Source organism: Athene noctua, chromosome 7 (assembly GCF_965140245.1).
Source record: "Athene noctua chromosome 7, bAthNoc1.hap1.1, whole genome shotgun sequence".
In the NCBI taxonomy this organism is placed as follows: domain Eukaryota; kingdom Metazoa; phylum Chordata; class Aves; order Strigiformes; family Strigidae; genus Athene; species Athene noctua.
Window position 1 is genome coordinate 25778793 of NC_134043.1, and position 27311 is coordinate 25806103.

Sequence of the window (27311 nt, forward strand, 5' to 3'; positions counted from 1 at the left end):
TTGTAATTGTAATATTTAAGTATTTAAGATAATATTTTAAAATGTCCTCATGAAAGCAGATGTTTTCAGAAACCATTTTATGCTCTCACAAGAGCCATGTCATTTTTCAAAAATGTTAGCTACCTTATTCCTGACAGGTTGAAAATACTTTAATAAAATATTTACTTGCTTATTCACTGAATGGATAAATTTCTCTTGGGCATTACTTCTATCCATCTGCAAAGTATTTTTAATTCTCTGTAAAATATCTTAATCTGAATTGTACAGTATAGCACTGCAGACCTCTGTGGGAGAACATGTAACTGAAGAAATGGTCATTGGAAAAAGTGATTTATTTTAATCGTTCAGCACTTTGGATGCACCTGGGTTTGCCCTAGAAGAAAGAAATAATAAAAGCAAAACACGTATGACTTATGACAAGGTTTAATAGCTGTTTCCCATATTAGAACTATAACATTTCAAGCTGGCAAGGTAGTGCACAGCTGGAGTATCTCCAGTTTTGGCCTTGCAACATAATGAAGTATGTTACTAGCAGAGTATACAAGGCCTTAGAGTTCTCACGCTTTCTATTGTGAGCTGTATTTGTCAACTAAGTTGCCAAAAGTCTGGGGTGGTTTTACTGAGAAAGTAAGCAAAGACATACAGAAGTAGGTAACCTCCATTTTCTGTTGAACGCTTTTGAATCCTATTCCATATGAAAAAGAGCTTTCATTATGTACTCTGCTTCAGAGTAAACTTTCTATACAGAAAAAGCAGGACAAGTGAAGTCTTGATGAGGACTATTCTTAGAACAAAATCTAAGTTCTAGAAGGCAATCTTCTGTTTTATTAGGTTATACCTTTTGAAGTTGTGTTTTTTAGGAAGTTGTATAAAATCATATACTAAGATTTTATATTTAGCATGTTTTCTGTTACAGGGTTTTGGATCTTTGTAGGAATGTGAAGGAAAGGATAGTAAGAGAATGCAAAGAAAAGGGTGTTCAGTTTGCTCCTCTTTCCACCTGCAGGTAAGCCGTGTAACAACCATAAATAATCATTTTTCTTGAATTTTTGAGTAGTAAGAGAACTAAGGAAGAGGTCATTACACATGGTAGCTAGTAGGTAAAGTGCATCTTAATGATATTGCAAACGCTAGTAATCTTGATCTTCCTCTTTAATATGCAAATGGATTGCATGTAAGAATGGGTAATTCAAGGGATTAGTAGCACTTGATTAGTCTTGACACTAACTCTTCTTATATGCACGAGTCAAGTGTAACGATTTAAGAGCTTCAGCTCTGTCAGCATTGCATCACTCATGAAGTATGAGTAAAAAGGATACAAAACTCCTTAAAAAAAAAAAGCTACCCTTTCGAATAAGTTGAGTAACCTAATGAATTGTGTAATGACACATACTGGCTGGCTTAATACCATAAAGCTTTGTTTGTAATGCAGTTCTCTTCAACAGGGTGACACAGACTTATGATGCAGGTGCATGTGTCTACTTCTACTTTGCTTTTAACTACAGAGGAATTAGTGATCCTATCCATGTCTATGAACAAATTGAGGTAATGTATGTAAGAACAATAGTTAAGGGGGAGGGGGCAAAGCCAATGTCCCATAATATATGTTGAACCCATTGCCTAACATAACTGAATCTTTCAGGAAAGATCTCAAAAGTCTGTTTGTAAGGCTTTTATTAGCAGCTAGGAAAAGAGGAGCACACTAATAGCACATCAAGTAGAGCAAAGACTGCCAGGTGACTATTTTAGGCATCAGTAAATGAATACTTATGTAGAGTATTCATCAGTAAATGAATGGCTAAAGTATAGGGAAAGCTTGAACTGGAGTTTGGTTTTGGATGGCAGAAATTATCAACCATAAAACCGAAATCTCTGGGAGACAAGACTTCCTGGTTCCATTGTTTACAAAGCTTCTTTCACTTGATTAGTCTTTAAAATACATGGTAAAACTGTCAAGATCATCCTTTATTAATAGTGCTGCATGTAGAGAATAATGAATGTGAGTGTCTTGTGCTGTTTCAGAGAATGGACTGCTGTGGTTATTTCTACTTAGACATAGATAAGTGCCAGTCTAAGTCTGCTGTGTTAGACCAATTGTAAGCTGCTTTGACATTTACCACAAAGCTGTGGAATAACTCTGCTTTAACACTTTGGCTGGTGAAACACTATGTTCACCTAGTTAGGGGAAACCAATATTCTTGTTACCTTGAAGGTGTAATGCTTAGATGTAGAAGGACTATGGCCAAACTGCTTTTCACCTTACCTTTTGGTTCATATGCTCAAACTTCAGCACCAGAAAACTGCTAATAGGACTGTGGAGAAACAGGCTATGTATATAACTATGATATTGTTCTTCCCATGCTTATTCTCTAGAAATTTTTCTTGAACATGGCAAGCAGATGCAAAGTTTTATCTACAATTTGAGACTTCCATGCTATTGACTCTAGGACATTGGAAAGCAACATACTTGAGTGCTTATTTAATGAAACTTTATTAATACTTAGATTCTACTGTTTATTGGAATCAGGTAGTAGTGTGATCACCTAGTTGCATGTCTTCCATTGTAGGTGACTAAATTTAACCTAATGAAGTGAGTTTGCCAACCAAGTATATGCACTCTGTGGCAGACTGAAAAATATCTCTAACTGCATTGGTATGGTTATATACATTATTCTTAGAAAAAGTATGATTCTTTGAAAAAAGATTTAGTGCTTGTGCTTAGGAAACCTTGCTTTGTTATACCTTCTAAGCTGTCTTAAGTATTCATAATCAGAGCTGGATGGGAAGGAAGATTTTAGAGCTTGAAAGTGTTCATATATATCTTAACATAAAAATCTAAATTTTGTTTTCTGTCACAAAATTCACCCATGAAAGGGTTGTCAGTTGTAAAATACCTAATTTCCTCAACCACAGTCTTGGAGATCTGGGTCCAAACTCCGGTCTGAATAAGAATCTTGAATTACTCTGGGAAGCCTGTTTTCAGACTTCTTTATTGTGGTTTCCTTTTCAGTACGCACTTAACCATCTTCCAGATGAGCATCCCAGTCATTAGGCTATTTTAGTTTTGGCGAGGGGGAATATTCCATTCTGGAATAATAGATTTGTTGTAGCAGATGCCATTTGAAATGTCTTGGCTTTGATAATGCTTATATGGAAAATCCCCACTTACATTTATCTTCGGACTTGAACTAAAATATTTTTCTGTATTGTGTACCCTAGTTATTTCTGAAACTTTTCATACACCTGTGTAAATGCATGTGATAGCAAGCATTTCACTAAAAACACATCTTGTGCATTTGTTGATGAATAAACACCTTATCTTTCCAATTTAGAGGGCTGCTAGAGAAGAAATACTTGCCAATGGAGGAAGTCTGTCACATCACCATGGAGGTAATGTTCTCTGTCTAGTCTCTTTGATACTGCTAAATACTCATGGATACATAAAACAGTTTGTAATAGAACTTTGAAAAATATTTAACAGGCATTAACTGAAATTACTGGGGGAGGGGATGTCCTGGCTTTCTTTCTAGAAACTTCTCACCCATTTGTCAGACTTTCAGGGAAAAGTGTCCCTGGACCTGGTTGGCTTGATGTTGGGTCACACAATGTGTATTTATGAGCACCAGCTTCAAGCCTTTGATAGGAAGTCTATAGGCTGTCTGAGAACCTGAAAATGTATTTGATTGGTTTATCCTTAGCAACTTCTACTGAACCTTATGCAGAGGTATATTCAGTTAAAGACCTCAAATGGGAGTTTCTCAGTTTTAAAACAGTTTAGTGTCCTTTGGGACCATGTGAATAATATTAGCCCTAATTCCAGAGCACTTAGTGAAAGTATCTGCTTTAAAAAGCTGTTGACTTTAAACTGAGCTATGTTGCGTATTTGATGTTATTGTAAGTACTGTATTACTGTCTGCTAACTTCTGATTATTCAGTTTCTTTTCTTGGAGTTAGGAATTACTTGTCCTGAGGTTTTTTGCAAGCTATTTTGTGCTTTTGTATTATGTTTAAGAACTAATATCATGTATAAGTGAAACTTCATATATCTGATGCCTTACATATGCTTTTCCCACATATTCAGATAGCCTAATTCCTATATAATGCTGTGAACTTGGACGTCAGGAGGACTTGTGAAGTCAGTTTGATTTGTGCAGCTAGCTGCTTAAAACTGGTGAACTTATGCATTACTTCTCTCTACTGTCTTGGGGCACTGTTTGGCCACAGAAATAAGAGCAAAGAGGAAATCTCATGGCTTAAAACGAGATAAATTTTGTAATTCTAAGAAAGCTCTGTGTAGGGGAAAACTGAAGGGCAGAAGCTGGTGGGTTCCTGGACATGAAACTTTTAGCTAGGGCTGTTTTCAGGCCTATAGGTTTGATAGAAACTGAAATGGACTCTGCTTTAGCAATATCAGGACATTGAAAGATATGTAGGTGATCACATGAGTGAAAACAGTTTCAGTATTTTTTTTGGTTAATATGCTTATTGTCCTCTGATTAAATCTCTAATGTGGTGGTATAGGAGACTGGTCGAATCTTGCACGTGGAATGTGGAATTACCCCCTTGATCTACTATTGTGCTCTCCCCTGCTGTGGCAGCTGTATTTTACTGTGACTAGCATTTCATCCATTAACTTGCATGCAGCTGGAGCTTGTCACATATTTGGATGTATTTGCCTTCACCATATGAAACCTTGCGTACAGCATATGTTGAACAAGAAAAAAGCTTTTTCAAATCCTTGCACACTTGAACTTTCTGACCACAGATATGGGAAACTTGGTTCTGTGAGACTTGTTATGCTTCTGATATATGCATGGCTGCCTCTTATACTGGTAAATATTTTCTGCTTTAAGTGTTTTTGTCTGGCAGTTCATTGTGTACTATATTCAAGATTTGTTTTTTTCCAGTGCTTAAGTGGATGTGCTGCTGAGAATTAGCCTAATAGTATTAGTTTTATTTACTGACCTTCAGACCTTGTCACTCTTAGCACTGCTAAGACTGGTCTGTTGTGTGTGGTAAAATACTGGTGCAGTTTCTTTTAGTATTTGTCTTGTAATTGTGATTAATAACAGTTGTTTTCACTATCTGGAAACAGACAGGCTGGTTTGTCTGCCTACAATCACACTATGATAAATGGAGCTATTCTAACTCTGGTTTTGTGTATCAAAGAAAACAGATGTAGTCTGGGACTTGAGGCTATAGGAAATACAAAGCCTGCTTAAGTCAGTCTTCATACAGTCCTTGGGTGAAGTGGTCATATATGACAGTTTGAGATATGTAAAGCTCTAAATTACTTCACATCTGGGAAAGTACTAATTGCAGGTAGACACATAGCTAAAATCTACAGTGAGAACTGAAATCATGATACTTTTAATTTGTATGAAGAGTAACTTCAGAAAGACCTTACTTTGGATTCTGTTTTAATTTCAATGTCTCGTCTCTGCTCCCCTCCCTCCAGGCTAATGGGAAATACTGTAACTTTGAGGCAAGGCTCACTAAAGATAGCAATACTGTGAGAAGATCCCCCTCTATTAGTTTTCATAAGTACAACTGTTATTTAATGGATTACATTAAAGGTCACACCTTGCAATATGTAAGAACAACAACATTCCAGCAAAGAAATTGCAGAAGTTTATCAATACCAGCCTTGTACAGCAAGCATCTCATGGCGACAAGAAGCTGTAGCAAAGCCAGACATATATATCTGTGTAATAAATTTATCCTTTCAATGTAACAGTTACTTGTATTTTGGGGTAGAATATCTGGATTTTTTGTTTTTATAAATCTGGACATAATTTCTGTGATACTGCATCTTAAATTATTTTGTCCTTTTAATCAAATTGTCTTTTTGAAGTCTTTCTTGCTCTTCACTCAAATATTTAAATCTGGTTGGTGTCAGGAATGGTTTTTCTAATACCAGTATTTAACACTATATGTTTCTGGATTACATACTGAACAGAGTTTACATTTAGAAAGAATCTGAGGCATATGCGTTGCTATAAAAATACACCTAAAATACATAGCTGATCAGATAGGCACTTATGCACAAGGAAGTCATCCATTCTCCAGTGCATTAGAAATTGACCCTTCCAGAAGAGGTTATCAGTTTTTTTTCTTTATGATCCTGATAGTCTTGTCTAAATGTGGTAGGTCTGTTTCTTGCTAAATTTGTTGTGAACAAACTGCTGAAAAGCTTCTTAGTGGTTCTAGACTAGCTAGTGACAAGTGGTTTCTTGTGCCTTCTTTTTTTAACATAGCATTTTAACTAATGTTATGACATAATCTGTGATTTTAGTAAAAGTTTTTGAAAGGTATTCAGGAATTAGGTATTCTAATTGTAGCATTCCTTATCTTCATTTCCTACGTGAGATTTTACAGTCTTGATTATAGTTTTCACCTTGCCTTGACTACATCCTACACTTTAAAAAGGGATAGTGCACATTTCTGAACACAGCTTTGATCCATCTGCTTTTCTGGCTGCTGAGTACCTTTAGACTTGAGAGTCACGCCGGTAAGGGTTGCTAGAGCCACAGTTAGCTTCTAGAAACAGTGTTAAAGCTGCATTAGAAATGACAATTTGTTGTAGATACAAGTTTAAATTTAGATAAATGATTCTTCTAATTGTTTAGGGCAAGCCCTAAACCCACCCATGTGATCTCACACCTTGCACTCTTGAATTTCCTTTTCATAAAATACATGCCTCTTTTGTATACATAACACATGCTGAGGAAGTATCAGTAGGTATGACTGGTGTATAAATGCAACTGTAACAACCCTTTTGAGGTACAGCATCAGAAGAAAGCTGGCTGGATTTGAGCCCAATTCCTTCTGTATTACCAAGCTAAGCACCCATGTAGACTTAAGGAACAGTGTAAAATTAGTGATAGATTGTTTCCCTTGTAGGGAATGTTCTAGCTAAAACTGGTTACTTCAGGAAACAATCATTAGCTTGTGGGTTTGAGGAAAATACCCCCATTTAGCCATCTAACAGAACTAACTTTCTTCTACTTTCTAGACAAATTGACTAGAATAAAGGTTAAGCAAGTAGCTCAGGCTCCATGGATTTAGGTATAGTATCAATTTCCTGGCAGTTTATGTAGGAAAACTTTAAAATCCAAAACACAACAAAACCCCAAACCAACATCCCCCCACCCCCCAAAAACCCCATAACCAAAAACCCCACACACCTTGCTTGCATTCAGTTACATGTTTGACATTGCAATTCATTGTAATTGCTTGGCATCATTAAGAGGCTGTGGTTTAAGCTATACACTGTAGTAGTTAACCTGCATAAACTACAAAATCTGGAATTATAAAACTCCCTTATGGGTGGAAACACCATCTTTTCCCCTCTACACAGGAAAAGTATCTTATTAGCTTTAAGTTAAGCATTGGAGACTGATCATATTTTCATCTTGCAACTAGAGCTTGCTCTACTGATTAAAATGGGTTTAAGATGTGATGTTTGTCATAAGGAGTAGTCTTATGTGAAATAAAATGACACCATTATATTTTCCTCCTTGGTCTGAAAGTCTTAATAGAATAGTCATCTTCAGTGCCTTTTCCACCAGATAAATGGAAAGGACTTTCTGATCTATCAACATAGAACATGAAGGTACTTAAATTGTTTAGATATTAACTGAAAATGTATTATGTTATGGTGATAGCGTTAGTTATGTGGTAGACTTCAGGTACCCCACTGGTCCAATATACCCCAGCACTGACCTTTCTCAGTATTGCAGAGCTCTTTCTGGAAGGGTAATAGCCCATTAAGCAATTTCTAAGAGTAGAGAGATGCTTTACATAGAGATAATCAGCTTCAGGAAGAGCATGAAACAGCTAGAAGAGTCCCATCCTTCTTATGACCTGTTACTGCTTCTCCTTTTGCAAAGCTGTTGTTCTGAAATAACTAAAAGTTGAAAGGACTGGAGTAGGGGAAGTCTAGGGCCATGCTCAGTGCCACTAGAGCCTATCTCCACCATGACCACGCAGTGCTATAAATCTATTCTGCATGGGTGTAGAGTTATTCCTGGGTTCCATCAGCTACATTAAAACTTTCCTTATAAGACCATGCATGTGTGCCCGAGTATTTAATTTTCCAACAGTAAGAAAACCAATTGCTGCCTGCTGCTTGCTAGCTCCATCCTTAGTCAGACTTTTTTGCAGCTATCCAGGTGCATTTTTAAAGATGAGCAAATGTAGCCTACATGAGCCAGGAGAACTGTACTCCCATTTTATCTTCTTTGTGGCCAGTAGGTATGTGCTACCTATTTAATGCACTTTTCTTTGATAAACTGTGCACTTGGGAAACTATAGTAATTTTTGGCAGAGAATGTCATGATGGTGCATGTTTGCTTGTTTTTTCCAGGGGGTGGGCTCTATGGGACCAGTATAGAGTATGATTGAACTTCACCAAAGTGTATTTTATATTGTAACAGATTAAAAGGGCACTGGAAGCATGAACAACTTTTCTAATGAAACCAGCTAAGGGCTAGACTAGCATGTATTAGAACTGGGAAAAAGTTACTCAGCTAGCTCACTTTTTTTTTTCATATATGGAATATAATAATAAAACTTGAGAATACTGCAAAAATTGGTGTTAGACTGTGTTGGAGAGTTGCTACTGAACAAACTTCTTGGCTTTATTGTCTGAAGTATTTTGTGGTAGACTGTCATGCTAGGGTGTCTGTGCTCTATGTAATAGGCTGGGCTTCAGATTTGAAGACTTCTGGCTTCCTAGCAGTGAATGTTTTAAGGCATTAGACTGCTCAGCACACCTCAGGAACAGGGCACTAGCCACTTGTAACACTTGAAGGCTAATTCTGTCACATGTCATCTTGGATAATTAAGATGCAAGATTAGGTGTCTTCAGAGGAAGAAGATGCAAGAAGGAAAGACTGTACTACTTTCCAGTTAGGGAAACAAGATTTGTGTGTAATGGTGTGTATAGCTGGGTTGACAAGTAGTGACTTGTTAAGCTACTACAAATTGATTGTACAATGTTATGCTCATTTGAGAATTTTATTAATAATGTTATGCTGTAGCATATAGGATTAGGTCAATTTGATCTCTTTTTTTCTTAATTGAGCAAAGTATACCACGTTGAGAGCCTGTAAGTGGTAGATGCTTGGATAAAATCTGGTTGTGTGCACTGTCTCATGTCAGTTCTAGATAAATGGCATCATCTAGGCCTAAAACTTAAAACGTCTATTTTCTCTAGGCTAGAAATGAAAAGGTGTTCTTCTCTAGTAATGGTAAGATCAGGTTTAATTGAGACCTCTTACTGTTAGGGAAGTCAAGGTTTCCTTGAGCCCAAAGCTGTTCTTTGGCTAGGCTTAGAGTGGAGTTAAGCATCTTTGCCGTAATAGTAAAAGATGTCACCATGAATGTAAAAATAATTCCAAGTGGCAATTTCTTCCTCCTTTTCCCTTCTCATCCTAGAAGCTAATTGGATTGTCCTATGGAGGAAGAACAGAATACTTAGAGGGCAGCACGAACTTGAAGTGAAACAAATAGAAACATTGCTTTTCTAAGTGGTGCTCTCATCTGCACAGAGCCTTTCCTTCACTTGGTTTATTTTCCATTTAATCAGCTGGACTGGCTTAGAATTCTAAGAGTGCAATTGCTTCAATGATGTTTAACTCTAATATGAAAACCTGAGTAGCTGAAAAATCCATGTATATCTTATTGACATGACCAGTAGGAGCAGGGGCTCAACTTACTGTTATCAAGGGGTTAAAATCTTTTCATTGAACATGTTTGTGAAGGACTGTAGTACAGCTTTTTCTTTCCAGTTCACTAATCAAATGTATGTTAGATTTATTATTGCAAAAGTATAAACCATAGAAAATTTGACAAGATAGATGTGTAAATTATCACTTTGACAGAACTAATGATGCACTCCAAGCACCTTCTGTTTTCCAGCACTTGGTGAGCGACTTCATTAAATATGCAACGACTGTTTGGTGCTGCTCAGACAGTAGTTCAGTTCCTTGTGGAATTGCATTATTACTGGAGGTGTAAAAGAGGCAGGCATGCTAGCTGTTGGGCATCCTGCTGTGATTCTAATGTGCTCCATCTTGTTGAAGCAGTTGTTTGCAGTCTTTTCAGGACAATTACATCCATAACCACAGGACACATTCACTGAAACTATATTACAGATAACAGTTGAGAATGGTAATGACTGTTCTTCAGCTGCTTGTGTAAGAGCCAGTGTGAGTGACTTGAGGTGATGGTCAAGCAAGATCCATGATTCTTCTTTTTTGTAGCAGTAGTATTAAAGTTTCCCCAGATAAAATTTAACTACATCAACTTGCTCACAGGCAAATTGCAGTGATGGTATATTTATAGATGGGGATTTTTTTCTTGAGCTGGGCTGTAAAATACAACCACAGTTCCTACCACATGACAAATCCTTTTGTCCTTCGGTCATGATCTTTGCTCTTGACACACGTGCTGCTAATAGTTGTTTTCTAGCAAACTGCAAATTTCATTCTTTCTCACGTTATTTGCTTTTTCACTTGGCATTTTGACTAGCTCATACTCCTTAAGGTATAAACAAATATATTCTGTTCTCCAGAGGTGTCCCTGTAATTTATTATTCTGATGACAGTTTGATGGTTACCCTGAGAACAGGGCACAAAAGATGGCTTGAATTTAGCTTCAGATACTCTTAAAGCATCTGTCTCTCAAACCTTTACTATATCGCATCATACTGACAAATGGATTGTGTTTCAGGATGACAAGTTAAATGCTAGACGGTGTTTAATGAAAAAAATGTTCTTTATTTTTGAAGATCTGTTAAATCAGAGTTGATGACTTGGTTAATTATTATGTGAACACTCGGCCATTTAACAGGAGTATTGTGAGACTTTGAAATGAGCTCTTAAATGGCTGGTGTTTCAGTTTTGCTTTGTATTTGGTATATGTTGTGAATATCCATTTTTACATGGACAACTAAGCTTTTGTGTAATGGTATGAGCAATTGCCAGCCTGTCTAAAAGTTTTTGAATGAAATAAGATATTTTGTTAAGCTAAAACCAGGCTGTAAGCCTTCTAGAAAACAATTTTTGTTATTTAAACCAATACTCTTTTAAGTTTATTACTGAGTTATGTTTTTACTTTAAAAAGAGGTGTGGGGTTCTGCTTTTTAGTAATCTCTAGAGTTTCCTACTTAAAATTAGTTTGGCTTTTTAAAACTTATTACTGATTTCCCTATTTTAGTAGAACATGATTTCAGCCTAAGCTTCATCTAAATTTCATAGTTTCTAAAGAAAGTAGACAGTGTGGAACACAGTCTTCCTCTGGGAGTATGCTGAGCTTAATGAGCTTGATAGTCTGGTGGGCTCAATAAATCAAATAAAGCAAAACATTTCTCATTTTTGAATAAAAGCATTTATCACACAGTGTTTATTCATTCATGGTCACAAGATTGATTTGGCTCCTAGAATCCTGCCATATATTGAAACACTTTGTTTTTGTTTTTCCAGTAGGCAAATTGCGGAAGCGCTGGATGAAGGAGAGCATCTCTGATGTTGGCCTGGGAATGCTGAAATCTGTTAAAGAATATGTGGACCCCAATAACATCTTTGGAAATAAAAATCTTTTATAAAGCCCTGTGCAACATGATGTACTAAAACTTCAAAATTACTGTTGAAATTCCTTCACTTTCATTGTATTGATATCCCAGTAATCAAATATAACATAGACTAAACTTTAAAAACTAGTAACTTACACATTGATTTTTGCCACTCCCTTCCCCCCTCCCCCCAATAAAGTGTAAACATCACTGTTAATGTTTATGGATTTTTACTTATAATGCTCCTAAACTCTTAAACAACCCATTGGGCACAAAGTGTATTACCAGCCAGGAAATGCAAATTTGGTTTTCCAAGTTTGGTTAGGCAACACAGCTGACAGTATTTTTCAATGCTGGATACTGCCAGATGTTTCTTACTAAAGCATCCCCTGCGAGGAGAACAAAGACTGACAACAGTTTTCTACAGAAGCAGCTGCTCAACCCAGCCTCTTGCTAATGGAAAGCTGCTATGAGACAGATGAGAGAACACCAAGAACACCATTAAGTATGTAACAGACTTGTAACCAGCAAATACTTGAAGTACAAATGTAGGCTTTGATCAAAAGAGAATGTAAGTCAAACTACTAAAAACTCACTAGTATCCCACTGTAGTACCATTAGAAGATCTAATGTAATTGAGCTGTTCCAAGTTGTATTTGCATTGCTGGGATAATCTTAAATTAATTGTAGGTCAGTCACTATAAGTTTTGTACAATGGACATTTCTCACTGTATGTTGAAAACAGGTTTGTAACAAAACTTTGCGTTTATCTGTACTTCAGTCCTAGTGTGTATGGTTTTTGCTCCTGTTTTGTTTGTTTTGCAGAGATGCAAAACATCTTTTTCAGTAAAAAAAAAAAGTTTTGGCTATTCAAATGAAACTGCCCAGCACTGTCTTTTGAAACAGTCTCAACAGTTTAATAAAGCATTTAAATGGACAACATAACTGTCATCCTGAAAGTGAGATTTCCCATTTTAGTTTTGTACAGTTTCCTATGGCCTTTGTGAATCATTTATTGACTTCACTAGTAGCCACAATTTTAATTGTCCCTTGAACTTTAAGAAAATGAAATATTTTCTTGATCGGTATCATATGAGTAAGAGTTTTTACATTGAAACTTGAATCTTAATCAGTAAAACAAAGTATTTGTCAATATTCATGATCCATTTTTAAGGTGGGTTTTTTTCTTAAAGCAAGTTATCCAACTTTTTGATAGTTAATGTGTATGATTGAATAGGATAGGAAAAAAAAAGACTATCCTTTGAGGACACTGTCTCTAGCCAACTGCTTCACAGCTCTAGGATCAGTTTGGACACCTTTTGTATTGGTAGTTCCCTTACTGAGGAGAAAAAGATAAAATCGCTTTTTTGTTTTTAAACTTTTAGAATACAGTCTGAGCTCTGTTTTGGTAATATACCAAAAGTACCAAATGCTTGGAGAAATACTGCATATCAGACAACTTAATCTTGAAACAAGTTCAGATTTCAACTCTAAAATGGTCAAAACATGGACTCTCAAAGCATCACTTTAAAATGCATGCTGTCAAAGTACTTAAGGAAAACTTTCTATCATCTGCAGGTTATAAAACAGAATGTTAATGTGATACTTGCAATGCAGCTATATTCACTTTGAATGGTGGTTGTTTCACATAAAATTTCAACTAATTGACTAATTTAATCTAATTAGTCAATTTCAACTAATCTACTATTTTGGGTTTTGGCCTCCAGAGTTCATATTTTAGCAGCAACCAAAACAATAGGTATAATGTGTCTTTGCACTGTGGTTGAGTGTTCCTTAAGTACACAATGGTGTCTCGGCAAAGTGAATGTGTATGTGTTTATGCAAGGGACTTCCTCATCTCACGTGCTGCATGATGGTGACTACATGGCTACAGCTGGCATCATGCTGATGACTTGTATACAGATCTTTCTAGGAGCTGGTAATTATGCAGGGTTCAATTAAAGTATATGTCTAACTATGAAGAATCTATTTTGAAGGAAAGTACATGAAGTTGCTTGCAGAATGACAGCACAAACAGAACTAAAACAAGTAGTCATAGTCAGTAATACCTGTCTCAAGATTTTGACTTAAAGTACAGCACAGCTCTATGACATCCTTCTCAATTCATAATTTTCTGATTATAGTTTCCTCATGCCTTTTTTTGTACTGAAATTACACAGGCAAAAACTCCTTATGCTCTATTTCTAACCTTTAAATAGCCACTGGCTTCTGAAGTGATTTAAAATGCAGTAAAGATTTTTACTGCATGTCCATTGTCCTATGGGAAGGTGAAATAACAGGCTATAAGGGTCCCAAAGCAATGTCACTGGATGGCTCTGAGGAAAAGGTTAACTACAAATGTAATGGATATTTTTTTTCTAATGGCCACCCTATTGCTGTCTTCCTAAATACTTTTCTGTCTTACGAACTGCAGTTGAAAAGCATGTATTACTGTCTTTAATTTCACATTTAACTTTCTAATGAAAATAAAGTGTAATGCAAGTTCAGACCTAGATACATACAGATCATTATCTATTCAAAAGAAATCTTCCCTTCTCTGATACTAAAGTCTTCCACTACTCTTCCTTCTGTATTATTCTCTTTCTAAAGACCTCACTTCCCATAGCTGCAGCCTGTTCAGAATGGAGTTTGATCCATGCAGATCAGAAGCATATCTTGGCATAACACATTACTTTTTGATTTGTGTGACTGTTTTGGCCATATGTAAGTTACAAGCAGTTTTAATTAAGTTTGTCATGACTTCCAATTACACAGCTTCCGCTCTCTTTGAAGGAAGAAAGGTGCAGACTGAGTATGGCTTGACTGCAAAATGTATTTACATTAGAGAGACTGCTATAAAAGTTTTGAGGGGAAGGAAGAAAATCTGTTAGAAATTGATCCAGGGTTTAAATCGTACAGTCAGAGAAAAACATGTCTCTTCTTGACATGGCTTAGAGTATATTGGTTGAGTTAGAGACATCTCCTTTGCCTTACAGCTGTGAGTAGAGGCCAGGCCAAATAGTTCTTCCACAGCAATGTTAATTAATTGAAACCAATTTGAAAGGCAGGGATACATTAGCACTGAAATCCAGAAAACATAAATTGCTTCTCAGTCTTGGAAATGTATGTTTATCAAGGTTGTAATTTAACTTTCTGCAAATAAAGCCAAACAGTGTTTGTCATTTTAGTGTGAGATTAACTGTAAACTTCAGTTGTAATGTTAAGAGATTATAGAACCTTATATTATTAATAAAAAGAAAATGGGCCTAAACAATGATGTGGTTTTGTGCTGAAACTAAACAAATATATTCTACTACCTTGTCATCTTTGGTTCATTTTAATTTGGTGGTGAGCTTTTACCCAAGGAAAACTATTAGGAAGGCTTTGGCACTTACAGAGAGAAATGCAATTGAACTTGTAAATGAATGCTAATAGAGGCTCAGCTTTTGTGTGCCCTGTAAAGCCAAATAGGAGAATGAGAGAAGTGCAGTAAAGGAATGGCAAAACACCAGCTGAACATCAGTCTGCTCGGTTCAGAAGTTTCACCTTCTCAGTATTCCCTGTTTGGGCAGCAAGGGGACCATGTTCAACTGCTCTTGGAAAGTTCTGTCAGTGTAATACAGGAGCATACCTTGTCTTATTTAGCTTCACCAGATTTCAAAGACCTGTCGTATTAAGCTATTGCAACAGGTATAGAGCTTCCTGATCTTGTGTACATGTCTCATTTAAAACATTGTAAGAAGTCATGGAATCAGACTGAAAGTTCTGTGTACACAAACGCACCATGTGTGAGCAGAAGAGGTATTTCTCAGTTACCTGCATCACTGCTATAAAGCTTATGCTCTTTAAGCTAAAATGGCTGAAATCACGTGTTGCTTGAAAGAGATGTTGAATTGTCTTAATGCAGTTACTTCAGCTCGTATTATTCAAAAACTGCAAAAGTCACAGTATGCAGGAGACAGGAGAACTAATGACGTAGTTCAATCTGTAGAACTATAATAATCTCAATATGATCCAAACTTTTTTCTGTGCTTGTTCACAGGAAGGAGAAAACTGACAGTCAAGCATTTTATTTGTGTTTCCCTTCTATTAACAGCATAAAAATGCATTGTTTTCACATAGATCTAGATAGTCTCAGTTTGAAGGCGATCTTAGAGGGTGATATACTTGTCTCAGGATGACAGCCAGATCCCATCAGTGTTCCCTTTGTTGAAAATAAGTGAGTTTTATAAAAAGTTGGACCTGAACTTGCAGCTGTGTAAATACTATAGGTTCACTGTTTATGGCTTTGTAGTCCCAACACTGACTCTGAATTCCACATTACCTTTAACATAAATCGATGTCTTTCCCTAGGCTTTTTATAGTGACCAGAATTGGCAGGCAATTGCTTTGTTCGTGTTCAGCTTTGAGGTCTGCTGTGTGCTCAAGAGCAGAGGTGGTCAAAGGTATTTTTAAAAAATGTTCACCATACTGTCTTTGAAAAATACTAGTGCTGTCAGTTTGAAATTCAAGATTCAGTTTCAAAAACGTGGATTATAATATTTTAAATCATATGGTTACTTGCAATATTTACCGATATAAGTTGCAATAATATGTGCCTCTACTGAAATGCTGTGAAATGTTTCATTTATGAATTTGTTTCTGCACTTTGGAAAAACAAAGCATTGAATTTTTTATGGGAAACTTTATGAATGTTTCATTTTGATTCAGAATAAAGCTAAATTTGTTTTGATTGACTGTTCAGAAATTCCAGTATAACATTCGTATTTGAGTAGCATTCAATGTATTTTCCTAACTTCACACTAGTATGTAGTAGTTGTCGTGTCCCCCTCCACATGTATGGGGACATAACAGCTTCTAAATTAATGTATTTTTTGTAGTGCTATAAAGTATCATAGCAGCTTTCTAAAGGATAAAACAGAAGTGTTGATCACAGCAAAGAAATTGTGTGTAAAGGATACAGGACAAAACCGGATTATGACTAACCGTATAAAGTTTAAGCTGATGCTTCTAGAACTTCGTATCAGAAAGTAAGTGAAAAATGGTTTTGTTTTAAAATTACATTTTAAAATTAAACTATGTTTTCTAATGATGAATGATTGTCACAACTTTTGCAGTTCAGTATCACGTGGCTTGTTCTAGTGTGGCTGACCTCCCAAGATGCTTTTACAAAGCAAAATATAAAGTGGACGGTTTCAAGACGGGCCTTGATAAATCTACTCCCGTTTCAGGCTGCTGGCAGGGCTTGGCTCTGTTCCCATGAGTGACACGGACACTCTGAGCATGTGGATATCTGGTGTTGCATCCGTCACTGCCAGCTCAGCAACTTAATATTCAAAGCAGTTTGAAGACAACGAATGGCATTGATGTAATGTACTCCAATGAAGTTCAGCAAATATGGAAAACATAAAAGGGTGGTTTGATGAGTTCAGTTATTCATAAATTGGCTATCGATAGTGGCATTGATAAATGCAGTCTTGACTAGACACAAGCCTGAGGATGTGGGAGTAATGAGAAGGTACAAACACAGCCGCTGACCTTTCTCCCTCCCAGCCCCTGGCAGCAGCCAGCAGCGTTTCCTGTCTCGCTCTGTTCCTGCTGCCGCAGAGCAGGAAATCCTGGCTGCCCAGAGGCGAGGGTTAAAAGCCCTTCTGAAACATGAAGTGACACACATGCTCACCTAGCAAATACATAGCAGCTGGGTAAATACATGCAGAGATGAGGCCATAAAAGCTGGTCATTAAGGAAAGTAAATCTGGCTAATGTTAGAAAGCAAATGTAAGGAAGATGTGGGTGAGCTGAATGCTGCATGAAAAGCTCAGGTTTAGAATGACGCTTGTTGACAATACTTGAGTATGATACTGACCACACCATGGGCTTTGAGCATATAGTCCCAGGTATATTTGGAGTTTTGTCCTTGACTTGCTTAGGACAGAACTCTGGGTTTAGTCTAATTTGCTAGGAAAACAAAGCAAATGCAATCTCTCTGCTGCTTGGTTTGCTCTTCATTCTTCTCCCATTGCCCCCACCAAAGCTTCTGAGCTTTGTGGACAGCTTCAGCCAAACTCAAGTAAGACAGAAGTCTCGATGTATTAAATTCTTGCATGTTTTTGTGGAAAATACCAACCCTAATTTAGGCTGGCAGGAAAGATAAAATCTGAAATGTCAGCTCAACCATTGTTAATACCAGAGAATCCATGTGGTAAAAGCCCAAATGTTAGCTGGTGTACATCCACTTCAAATGGTCAGTGTGCTCTGCCTTGTGGTTCTTCTTGGACCGTTAAAATACTTTGATGAGTGGGTCAGCCACAAGGCAAACTGTCCTTTTTAGTACTGCTGCTTCTGGAAGTACAGGGCAACACTGTTCTTCCAGTCAGGTTTTTTTTTTTTTCAATTAAGATTTTTTAATAAAAGAAGGTTTTGTCTTTCTGTGTTCATGCTTGTAACTGTGTTATGGCCAAGCTCTCAGTTGTGCTCCGCTTTTCTAGTGCAAGAACATGAAGAACAGAAGTTGCTGTCTTTTCTGAGATGGTATTGGAGCTCAGTTTATACACGCAGAAGTGCCTCAAATGGGTTGTAGTTGGTAGACTTCTCTAAGTGAGATCCCTTTAAAGCATAGCATTAAAAACAGCAGGGAATGAGAACAAGCTGTGGAAAGGGGTTGAGGAGAGAGAAAGGGAAAGGGAAAAGAAGATGGAAGAAGACAGCAGTAAGTTGGGACTGTATGTGTGTTAACAAAGTCCTGATCATCGATGAAGAGTTGCTCTAGCTTTACAAGCACGGAGTCCTTCCATGTTGTTACCCAGTATGTAGTTGAGGAAGCAGGGTTTACTGTTTTAGGTGGAGGGGATGAGTGACTGCTGCCCAGGAGAAAGGCTTTTGAAAAGGCTTTTACTCCTGTGCAGCGTGAAGGTTAGCATCACAACCTGGAACACGGAGGATGTCCATCTGCAAAGCTTCAGCAGGCACCACAGCCCATCAGCATGCTTAATAAAAACTTCTTTGTACAACTTCACCTGTCTCTTGCATGACTTATTGCTAATGAAATAGTGACCAGGAACCAAAGAGAATTGCTAACGGGGAAAACAGAGCAAGGACAGTGCAAGACGGTGTCTTGTGTGTATGGCTAAATTACACTGAAATGAACATCTGGCAGCAACAGCCAGGCAGAAGGGACCTGGTTGCTATAGAGAAATGATAAATTTAGGATGGTAACAAATGTGCTGCCTTGGTTACAATTTAGTACATTTTTAAGGCTGATGAGAGGAAATCACTGTCTCTTCATTTGTAGAGCTGTGTGCTGCGCTGTGGACATGAATAAAACATAACTTTATTTCCTGTTCTTTTCAGTAGCTCATGTAAGACTCCCCTACATATCTGGGCTTGAGCAGTCAGTGTTCAGGTGTTTACAGCTAAGCATCTGTGGGCTGGCTTACTCAGCCATGCTACAGTGCTTTGGGTCCTTCCACCCAATCTTTGTCACAGAAGGATTTACATTGCTAAAACCAGAATTATCCTTGTCACTGTTGCAGAAAGGGTAGGCTGATTCTTATTTGCTCCTTTGAAAAAATGGTTAAAGAGCGAAAGTGTTGCTTTAGTTTTCTTTTGTTTGTTTTAAAACCACATGCTGATATGCTTCAGCTGCAGACCAGTCAGCACACAGCAAAGTTAAAACAGCTGTGAGTGGAGGGGTAGGGAACCTTGTGATGAATGATAAATTTGTAACAAGTTACACAATTGCAGAGACACTATAGTAATCAGCAAGACCTTCAGGAGCCAGAGCACAAGTACTTACCGCTGAAGTTAAACGCAAATTCCTGTAACAGTGAGCTGAGCAGGTTTATAAACACAGGGACTACTGTCTAGCAGTAATTGTGCTTGCAGCCACTAGCCAGCGCGTGCAGAGCTGTGTGTTTGGTGCTGATGCTTAGCATCTGGAATTGTAGCTGTGATGTTCCACTTCTACTGTGAGTCTGAAGGATGGGATTTGCTCATTGCTTACAAATAAGCCCTTCAGAAACAAAATGGTTCTGTGTGCTGACACATCCATTTTGTGCGGTTGTATTAGTTGCCTGTGATAACCATTCTGCAAATCATGTGCCGCCCTTGTTTATAAGCAGCCAACCCTTGTGCATCCAACCTGACTTTGCTAAGGGATCCAGTTTTTGTATGTTGAATGAGCTTGAGGTTAGCAACTGCTTAGCTGCAGAGCAAGGACAGTAATTGTTATTTGGTTTTGCACTCTGAAATCACTTGGTGATTTTTAGAAGCGAGAAGGAAAAAGAAGTATAAACCAAATTTTGCATGGTATGCTGAGGCTTCTGAAAGCAGGGGGCTTCTGTGGTGCTGCTGCAGGTCAACTAAGTATTATGTGCTCTGGGTTTGGCCTTTAAAACACCCCCTTTTGTATGCTGTCTCTGTCCACTTTGAAAATGTGACTGTGAAATGTCGGCTCACGTGCTTACATTTTTGGATGTGAAGAACGGCTCCATTTCAATCTTTGCTGCTTTTTCAAAACAGCACATACAAAAAAAAAAAAATCCAAACATCCCTATACAGTGGAAGCTACAATTGAATTTGCCCTTAACCACTGTACTACAGTGGCTGGGGTATAAACTGCCTGTAAAACTCCCCAGCTGCTCTAGCTCTTTTCCTGTCGGAAGGCTGGCCATAGAATAAATTAAGAGTACAGCACTGAAATCAAGATGTGAAATTAAACTTTTATTAAAGTAAATCAGGTCCTGGATTTATTTTAAAGAGTGAGGCAATAAAAGTGAACATATAAAAAATTGCAATTTAAAATAATGTACATTCTTTTTATGTCATTTCTCTGTTTTCAGTTTCATTGGTACAACTGAGTTATATTTACTTAAGTTGCATACCTGCGTTTTTCCAACTGCAACGGTGGCTTTTGTGTTTGATGCCCTTCACTTTCAGGGTGCCATAGAGAAAGAAGGGGGAATATATTGGAAAAAGGAAACCATGGAGAGCTCATTACAGCTACCCGGTTCACCGCCATCTGGCACCGGCATAATGTAGAGTTGCCCAGAGGTGTCCTTATTTCACTACAGGGGAGGAAGCCTTGGGCCTCTGCACCCCCATGGGGTGTCCTGCAGCTCCCAGGGCTCCCCAGCCCTTGTGGGGAGGCGGCTGCCTGCCCTGCAGAGCCCCCACTGCTCTCCTGCAGCTCGGCAGAGACCCGGCCCCTCCAAGTGCTCTGCATGTGGCACAGGAGCAAGAGGGAGAAGGGACAACTGCATGGGCAAGGATGCTGTCTGAGGGCATGGCATCGGGTCTGTTAAACAATTTAACTAGTGAAGCTCAGCATCCAGAGCATCATTTCTCTGCACTTCAACAGCAATGGTAGCAGAGCTGAAACATTTGGATTCTATTGAGTTGCATTACCTGTTGAGATCATCAATGCGTATTGCTTGACTTCACTGAAAGTAAAACAGAGTTTTCCTTCTTGCTTTGGCATCTGCTGGGGTAGGAGGGAGAACCCTAATTTCCTTTCTGGATTCTTCTGAATGAGTTACCTTTTCATGGAAGAAACTGTATTCCTGTAAAAGAGCATTTTCCAGTGTGCTCTGTGAGGAAGGCTGGAGGACAGGGAGGAGCAGGCATGTAAGTGGTGAGGTGCATCTCGTACCCAAAAGGGATGTTGTGTTTGCCATGGATATAAAAGGAAGAATCACCTGAGTGGAAGAGAAAAATTACTTTAGAAAAAGTATTTGGCTCTGCTTGCATAGTTTGCTCATTCTGTCTCTGCATCCCATTTATTTGCAGAACTGTGCTCTCAATCCTGCAGCTACCAAGCCCCTTCAATTACCATTGTTTTGAAGACACACTAATTATAATGGATCAAGCCCATATCTCACAATCAGTTAAAAATGCTGCTCTGCATCTATAGTGGTGCCACCTGCAGGTGTCTGGCAAGGTTAGTCACCTCTTTTATAGGTACTATAGTTGCTTTCAAGCACAAATACCAAGTTTTCACCTATTTGGAACTGAAAATTGCCCTATTTCTGTGAAGTGTTGGTTAGCAAAAATGTAGAGGCAGTATATTTTAAGGTATTAGGATAGGTTTGCTCAGTGTGGATACAATACTGCAATCTTCTGAGTTTCTTGTGCAGGTTACATCAGCAGAAACAATTTCTGTGCTTCTAGTGGTGGCTTTCTTTTTTGAGTGTTACGGCCATTAACTGGGTCTACACTGGCAAAGCTGTGCAGATGCTTTCACACAGGACAATATTTTCTCCTATTGTTGGTTCTCCTGGCGTTTGATAAATTTACAGAAAAAAAATTATCTGTTTTGCCCAGTTTATAAAGCTGAAGGGAAATGGTTTAAGTTATTTCAGTTGGATAAAAGATGAGATTTGTAATCAAGTGTCCTGAGTCAGAACTGTCCGCTCTGGAGCACTCAAGATTCATCAACTGGAAAATGAACCTACAGCAAACATGTGCTTGTGCTTCCTGATGGTCCCAGTGTAGACCCGTCCCTCCTCAAATCTGGGGTAAACTACATATTGATTGGTGGTCTTAATTCACATCAAGGTAGTCTACATGGAGAATTATTACATACAGATTAGCTTCAGTAACGTAATCATTGTGTTGCTAATTCATTCTCTACTTTACTAGACATAGTTAATGTCTCTATGTGATAAAATGCTAAATTATCTATCCTGGAGCTATTTTTTCTCCAAAATGGCAGTCAAGCACTTACCTGCAAAGCTGATGTTCCCCTCTGACATTTGGGAATGGGCAAGGTTATTATTCTGACAAAAGGATCCCACTCTTACCTGCCCCATTGCCATTGCCCTCTGGTCCTTTCACTTGGGATGGGAGAGATGCAAAGGGATGTGTCTGCTTCAATGCCAGGGCAGAACAGAGGGGGCTAAAGATCTTGTGGTTTTCCTGCTGTTACCAGCGTGTTGCCATCTGGAAATCACTGAGGGAGCCTGTTAATTCAATTTTATTACTGCGTATTTTCAAGACTGTCAGAGAAGCCCAGTTGGGACAGGTCTTCGTTTTAGTTTAGTCTAAATCAAAATAAATAATAAAATCCTCATGAAGATGTACAGGCACTGTGAGATACTTATCCAACTTGACATGATGGAAAAATAAACTTATGATGTTTTATAGGCTCATGAAAAAAGTATTTACTTACCTCATACAACTGTGCCAATAAAGTTTTAAACAGATTAAAAGCGAAAACAGATGCCAATATTCATACCAATCACTTTACATATGAAAAAAACAAAGCAGGAAACACAAATATCCCAAATATAAGCTTGCCAAATCCGATTTAAATGTGTTAATGTATGATTCAACACGTATTCGTTTCTCTTCTAAGACCAAGCAAGTTTTTCTATAGATTTGGCAAGCCCCTTGAGATAGTTGAAGAAAAATGGTACAAGTATATATTGGGTTCAGAATATCCAGTTTAGGAATGTAACTAAGCTTGGAAGTAGGCTATTTATGTCTGCGCAGTTATGTTTTTTAAGATATATCTGATATATCAGTGGCTGTTAGAGTATGATTTTGTTCACCAAAAAGATGGGACACTTGCAAAGTAAGCATGTGAACCCAGCTGAATGGAGCCAAATTCTATGGTGAGTACAGGTACATTTAAGTGTTCAAGTGGTTTAAGTGTTTGCCCAGGAAGTATAAATACCTAGGACAATTGGGGGACATGAGCAAATCCTCTACCTGGCACAGTATTCACAAAGTCCATGCTGCATGCCAGAAACAACCAGTTTTAGTTGTATATGTGTTTCTTAGACAGGAATTACTTTTGGCACAGAGCTGCACTTCTGCTGTGATTTGCATCCTCTGCTAAAAAAGCCAGATTGGTAGCTCTAACATTAGGAAACTTTGAAATAAAAATTTACCTCATGGATATCTCCATGATGAAAACACCCAAGTTTTATCTATAGCAGCTGCCAACCCAGCCCCAGTGAATGAAGTGTTAGGGTTGGGGAGGGCTCAGGGTGGTTACTCAGGGCAGAGTTCGGCATGTGTGCAAACATACACATGTGAGAATAAAATGGAGCATTTGGTAGATGGTTGCAAGGAGGGGAAGTTTTGTTTTGAGGATGGAACAGTTCACAAGAAAGATGGAGATATCTAAAAATGACCAATTCAACACATTTGTGGTACTGACTACCATACAAGCACATATCTTGCCTCACGGTGTATCAGCACTATTAGCATTTCTTCCATAGACTACACCAAATGAATTTCCATACGGCAACAGTTCTCAGTGGCTCTGAGAAAGCACCCCTGGCACTTTGCCACATCATTGCTGAGGACTTGCAGAGTCCTGCAGTCGTGTAGCAGTGGCTTTCCTCTTTTTCCCCTGGATGATGAACTGATGGTGCATTAAGAGACTGCTTAAAAATGTTTACTTCTTTTCTTGAACTTGGTCTCCCACAGAAGTGAATACATGATGTACAAATATAAAAAAATTATAAATCAAAAAGGGGAAAGAATGTGGTCTGGGCATCATGAACAAGTGGACAGCTGCCTCGGGAGGGGCTGGGATTCAGGATAAGAGAGTGGTCATCTTAACACCACTGAGAAACACATGACATACTGACCTGGAGGTGAACTTGAACTTTGAATGAACTAGGCTTCTCTTAGCAGTGTACTCAGGAGCAAGCATATCTCAGCTCTCCAGGTCTTCTCTGGATCTTAGTTCTGGCTGGGAAGGACGCCTGTATCTGATTTATATCTGGGATTAATTTTTCATGAGTCAACACACTTCTGAGAAGGATAGTATTTCCTTTTTTTTCCCCCAACTTGTTTATTTTAATTCAGACCTGCAAACTAGCTTGTAAAACAATGTGCAAAAATCGTCTAACCTATTCCTGCCCATGGGAGCTCTGTAGTTGGCTTTTATTTGAAAATATCTGAACAGCCATGAGTGTGATCAAGGTTAACTGTTATGCAAAATGACTGCTTTCAGGGAAGAGTGCAGACCAGAGCTCAGCAAGAATAAAAGGTGTGATCTCTGTTAGATGATACAAATCCATTGTGAAGACTGGTAATGCTTATGATCTTAGCTCTACATTTTTACCTCTTTCCTTCCCTTAAAAACACCCAAACTCCAAAACAAACAAAGACAAAAATGCGACCAAACAAAAAAGATGTAAACCAGAAGTGCAACAAGATACATTGGCACGTGTCAAATCAATGAAGTAAGCAGTGACTGGAGCAGAGGCCTGCCTGGTGGGCTCTGGGTCAGGCCTATAAATCAATACAATGGGCGTTCAGGGTGGCATATGAGCCTCTTGTTCCCTCCCTTCCTTCACTTGCATGTATAATTGTTTTCTAATTGGCCACCCTGGACTAAAGTGGATGTTTCTGGCCCCTTTTCCAGGCATGACCATTACAGCGAGTGCTACATGACTTTGCGGTTTGATCTGTTTCCTTCCTGAGCCACTTTAAGAAAGACTCCAGACTTTTTATCACTTGGAGCTACAGTAAAAGCTGTCTACACATGCACTGGCAGAGTGAGCAACCCCATTTTCAAGCACTAGAGCTAAGCACTCGGTGATAAAGCCACCCCTCTCTCCTACCAGCCATGCTGGAAAGACGTTCTGGGCAAGGGAGTCTCTGTCTTCCCTGTCTTCTCCAGCACTGGCCAAAAGCAGTCTGAAAATACAGTAAATCTTCATTTAACTCTAGATCAAAAATCACCTTATGACTGCAAAAAAAATTAACTCTCCCTTTAAAGCCAGGTGGTGCAGGTTTGCAAGAAGAAAGATGTTGGGAAAAAAATGGATAATGGAATATTTACTTAGAGTTGCTGGACTTCTCCTCTGTTCTTAAAAAACATTTGCTATTGCCACCACACAGCAGCCAAAGATCAGTCTGAATTTATGGTGTTTAAGATTAACACAAAAGTTTTAATCACAATTAGCAAGCTGCTGCTTTTATTTATTTATTTATTTATTTGTTTATTTATTTATTTACTTATTTGAGTAAATGCCTTTTAAAGTCTTTGTCTTCATTTTCCCATTGCTTGCATACTATACAGCAGTTATAACACCTCATAGGAAAAACTGAGCAACCTGACCACTACTTAGGTCAGTGTACCCTCACAAAGTACAAGCTGGGGTTGGCAAGCTTCTTCCATCAGTTCTTTTACAGTGTCCATCATGACCTGGAGAAACCTTGGTCAGAGAAGGAAGAAGATTCCCAGTTCATTTAACCTTTGGGCTTTCTGGAGGCATAACAATAGGAGTATTTATTACTGCTGTTCATTTTTAATGGTCTTACTAAAAGCCAGCAACTCCTCAAATTTTGGTGGGCCCCTAGCCCAGCTGTGAGTAATGAACTGTCTGTGACAAACTCTGATGTGAATTCAGCCTGCACAGTGCCGTTTGCTACAAACATGAATTCACTGGCTTCCCTTTTGACAGTTATCTTTATCTCCCTCATGGATTGAGCCAAAGGATCTGCTCCAAAGATCCCAAACTAAGATATTCAAAGTCTCCGTACAAACACTGCAGTTCAGGGCCATCTCTTAATCACTGCTGGCCTAGGCAAGAATTAGAGGTGCAGCCATGAAATGCAACATCAGAAAGGATCACTCTCTTAGAAAACACCTGGGAATCTTCAGTTGAAAAGAAGAACTAGCCCATTGGGTTGCCTTCCTCTCCCTGTCCCAGGATGTCACCTCTACTGATGAGTTCTTCAGTTTCACCGTAGTTGCTTCTAGGTTTGTTCCTCTGGTCTCTCCCCATACTGTAGTCCCATTGCCAACAAGGCAGGAGGCTCCCAAAGAGACTTCCTCTCCTGGGAAGTTGCTCTTCCCATACAGAAACACAGGTCCAAGTCAAACAGCTATGCTAATACATAGGCTCTGAAACAAGGACTATCCATCAGTTTTTCCAGACTGACCCTTCCAAAGCTTCAGGATGCCTTCCTCGCTTCATGTTACATCCCTTTTTAAAAAAATAATTAAGTCTGACTTCTATTAGCTACTCTGATTTACCTTTTGGTGGTTTCTTGAGCTTAGCTTGGCTTTTTTGTTGCTTTATATGAAAATATAATTCTTTCTGTGGGTGCTGGGTAACAGTTATGAGGTGTTAATGGTCCCTGGCAGAGCAATCATGCATTCTGGAGCACGTTAGGGTTTGCTTTGGGCCTTTATTTCATTCTTCCTATGCTACAGCTTGAATATGTGTTCGTTTGCTGTTTGGTTTTACCTCTGTCCCATCGCTTTCACTGTCTTTTGTTTCTGTTCTGCCAGGCTGAGAAGTTTAGCAGGCTTTCTGCCATGCAGAAATATGGCCATGTGGAGTCCTGAAGCAGTGCTGCCAGTAGTTTGCTGATAAATGTTGTGTTTCACCAGGGAATGGGCAGAATCGTTCTGGTTCTAACTTTGCTGTGTATTTGAATTTGTTAACGCCAGTAGATTTTACTGTTTCTTTGTTCCTTCTCAGGCTGCTTCTGTTTCTGTTCATTATAAGGCTTTGCTCAAAAATTAAGATGCTTGGGCTGTCCGTATATTCGTACTTTGTTCTGATCTGTATTGTAACTTTCTGTGATCTATGGCCTCAGGCACAAGGAACTGGCAAGGAAGTGCCTGAAATTGTGGTTTGGCTACAGATACCTGGTTTAGAGTCCTGTCCCTCTATTAATCTTCATTACAGACAATAGGCCAGATTGGTGCAAGTGCACTGGGCTTTGATTCAGTGACCCAAAATTTATGCCAGCTGAGAAT

The 27311-nt window shown here is 38.5% G+C and overlaps 1 protein-coding gene across 1 annotated transcript in view; it reads left to right on the forward strand.

The window, feature by feature from the left end:
- Positions 1-16516, forward strand: part of AGPS (alkylglycerone phosphate synthase) — a 59913-nt gene extending 43397 nt beyond the window's left edge. The window contains exons 17-20 of the mRNA XM_074910109.1: positions 917-1006; positions 1446-1545; positions 3333-3390; positions 11490-16516. Coding sequence (XP_074766210.1) covers positions 917-1006; positions 1446-1545; positions 3333-3390; positions 11490-11611 — 370 coding nt within the window. The 3' untranslated portion in view covers positions 11612-16516. The remainder of the gene's footprint in view (positions 1-916; positions 1007-1445; positions 1546-3332; positions 3391-11489) is intronic.
- Positions 16517-27311: the final 10795 nt, after the last annotated feature.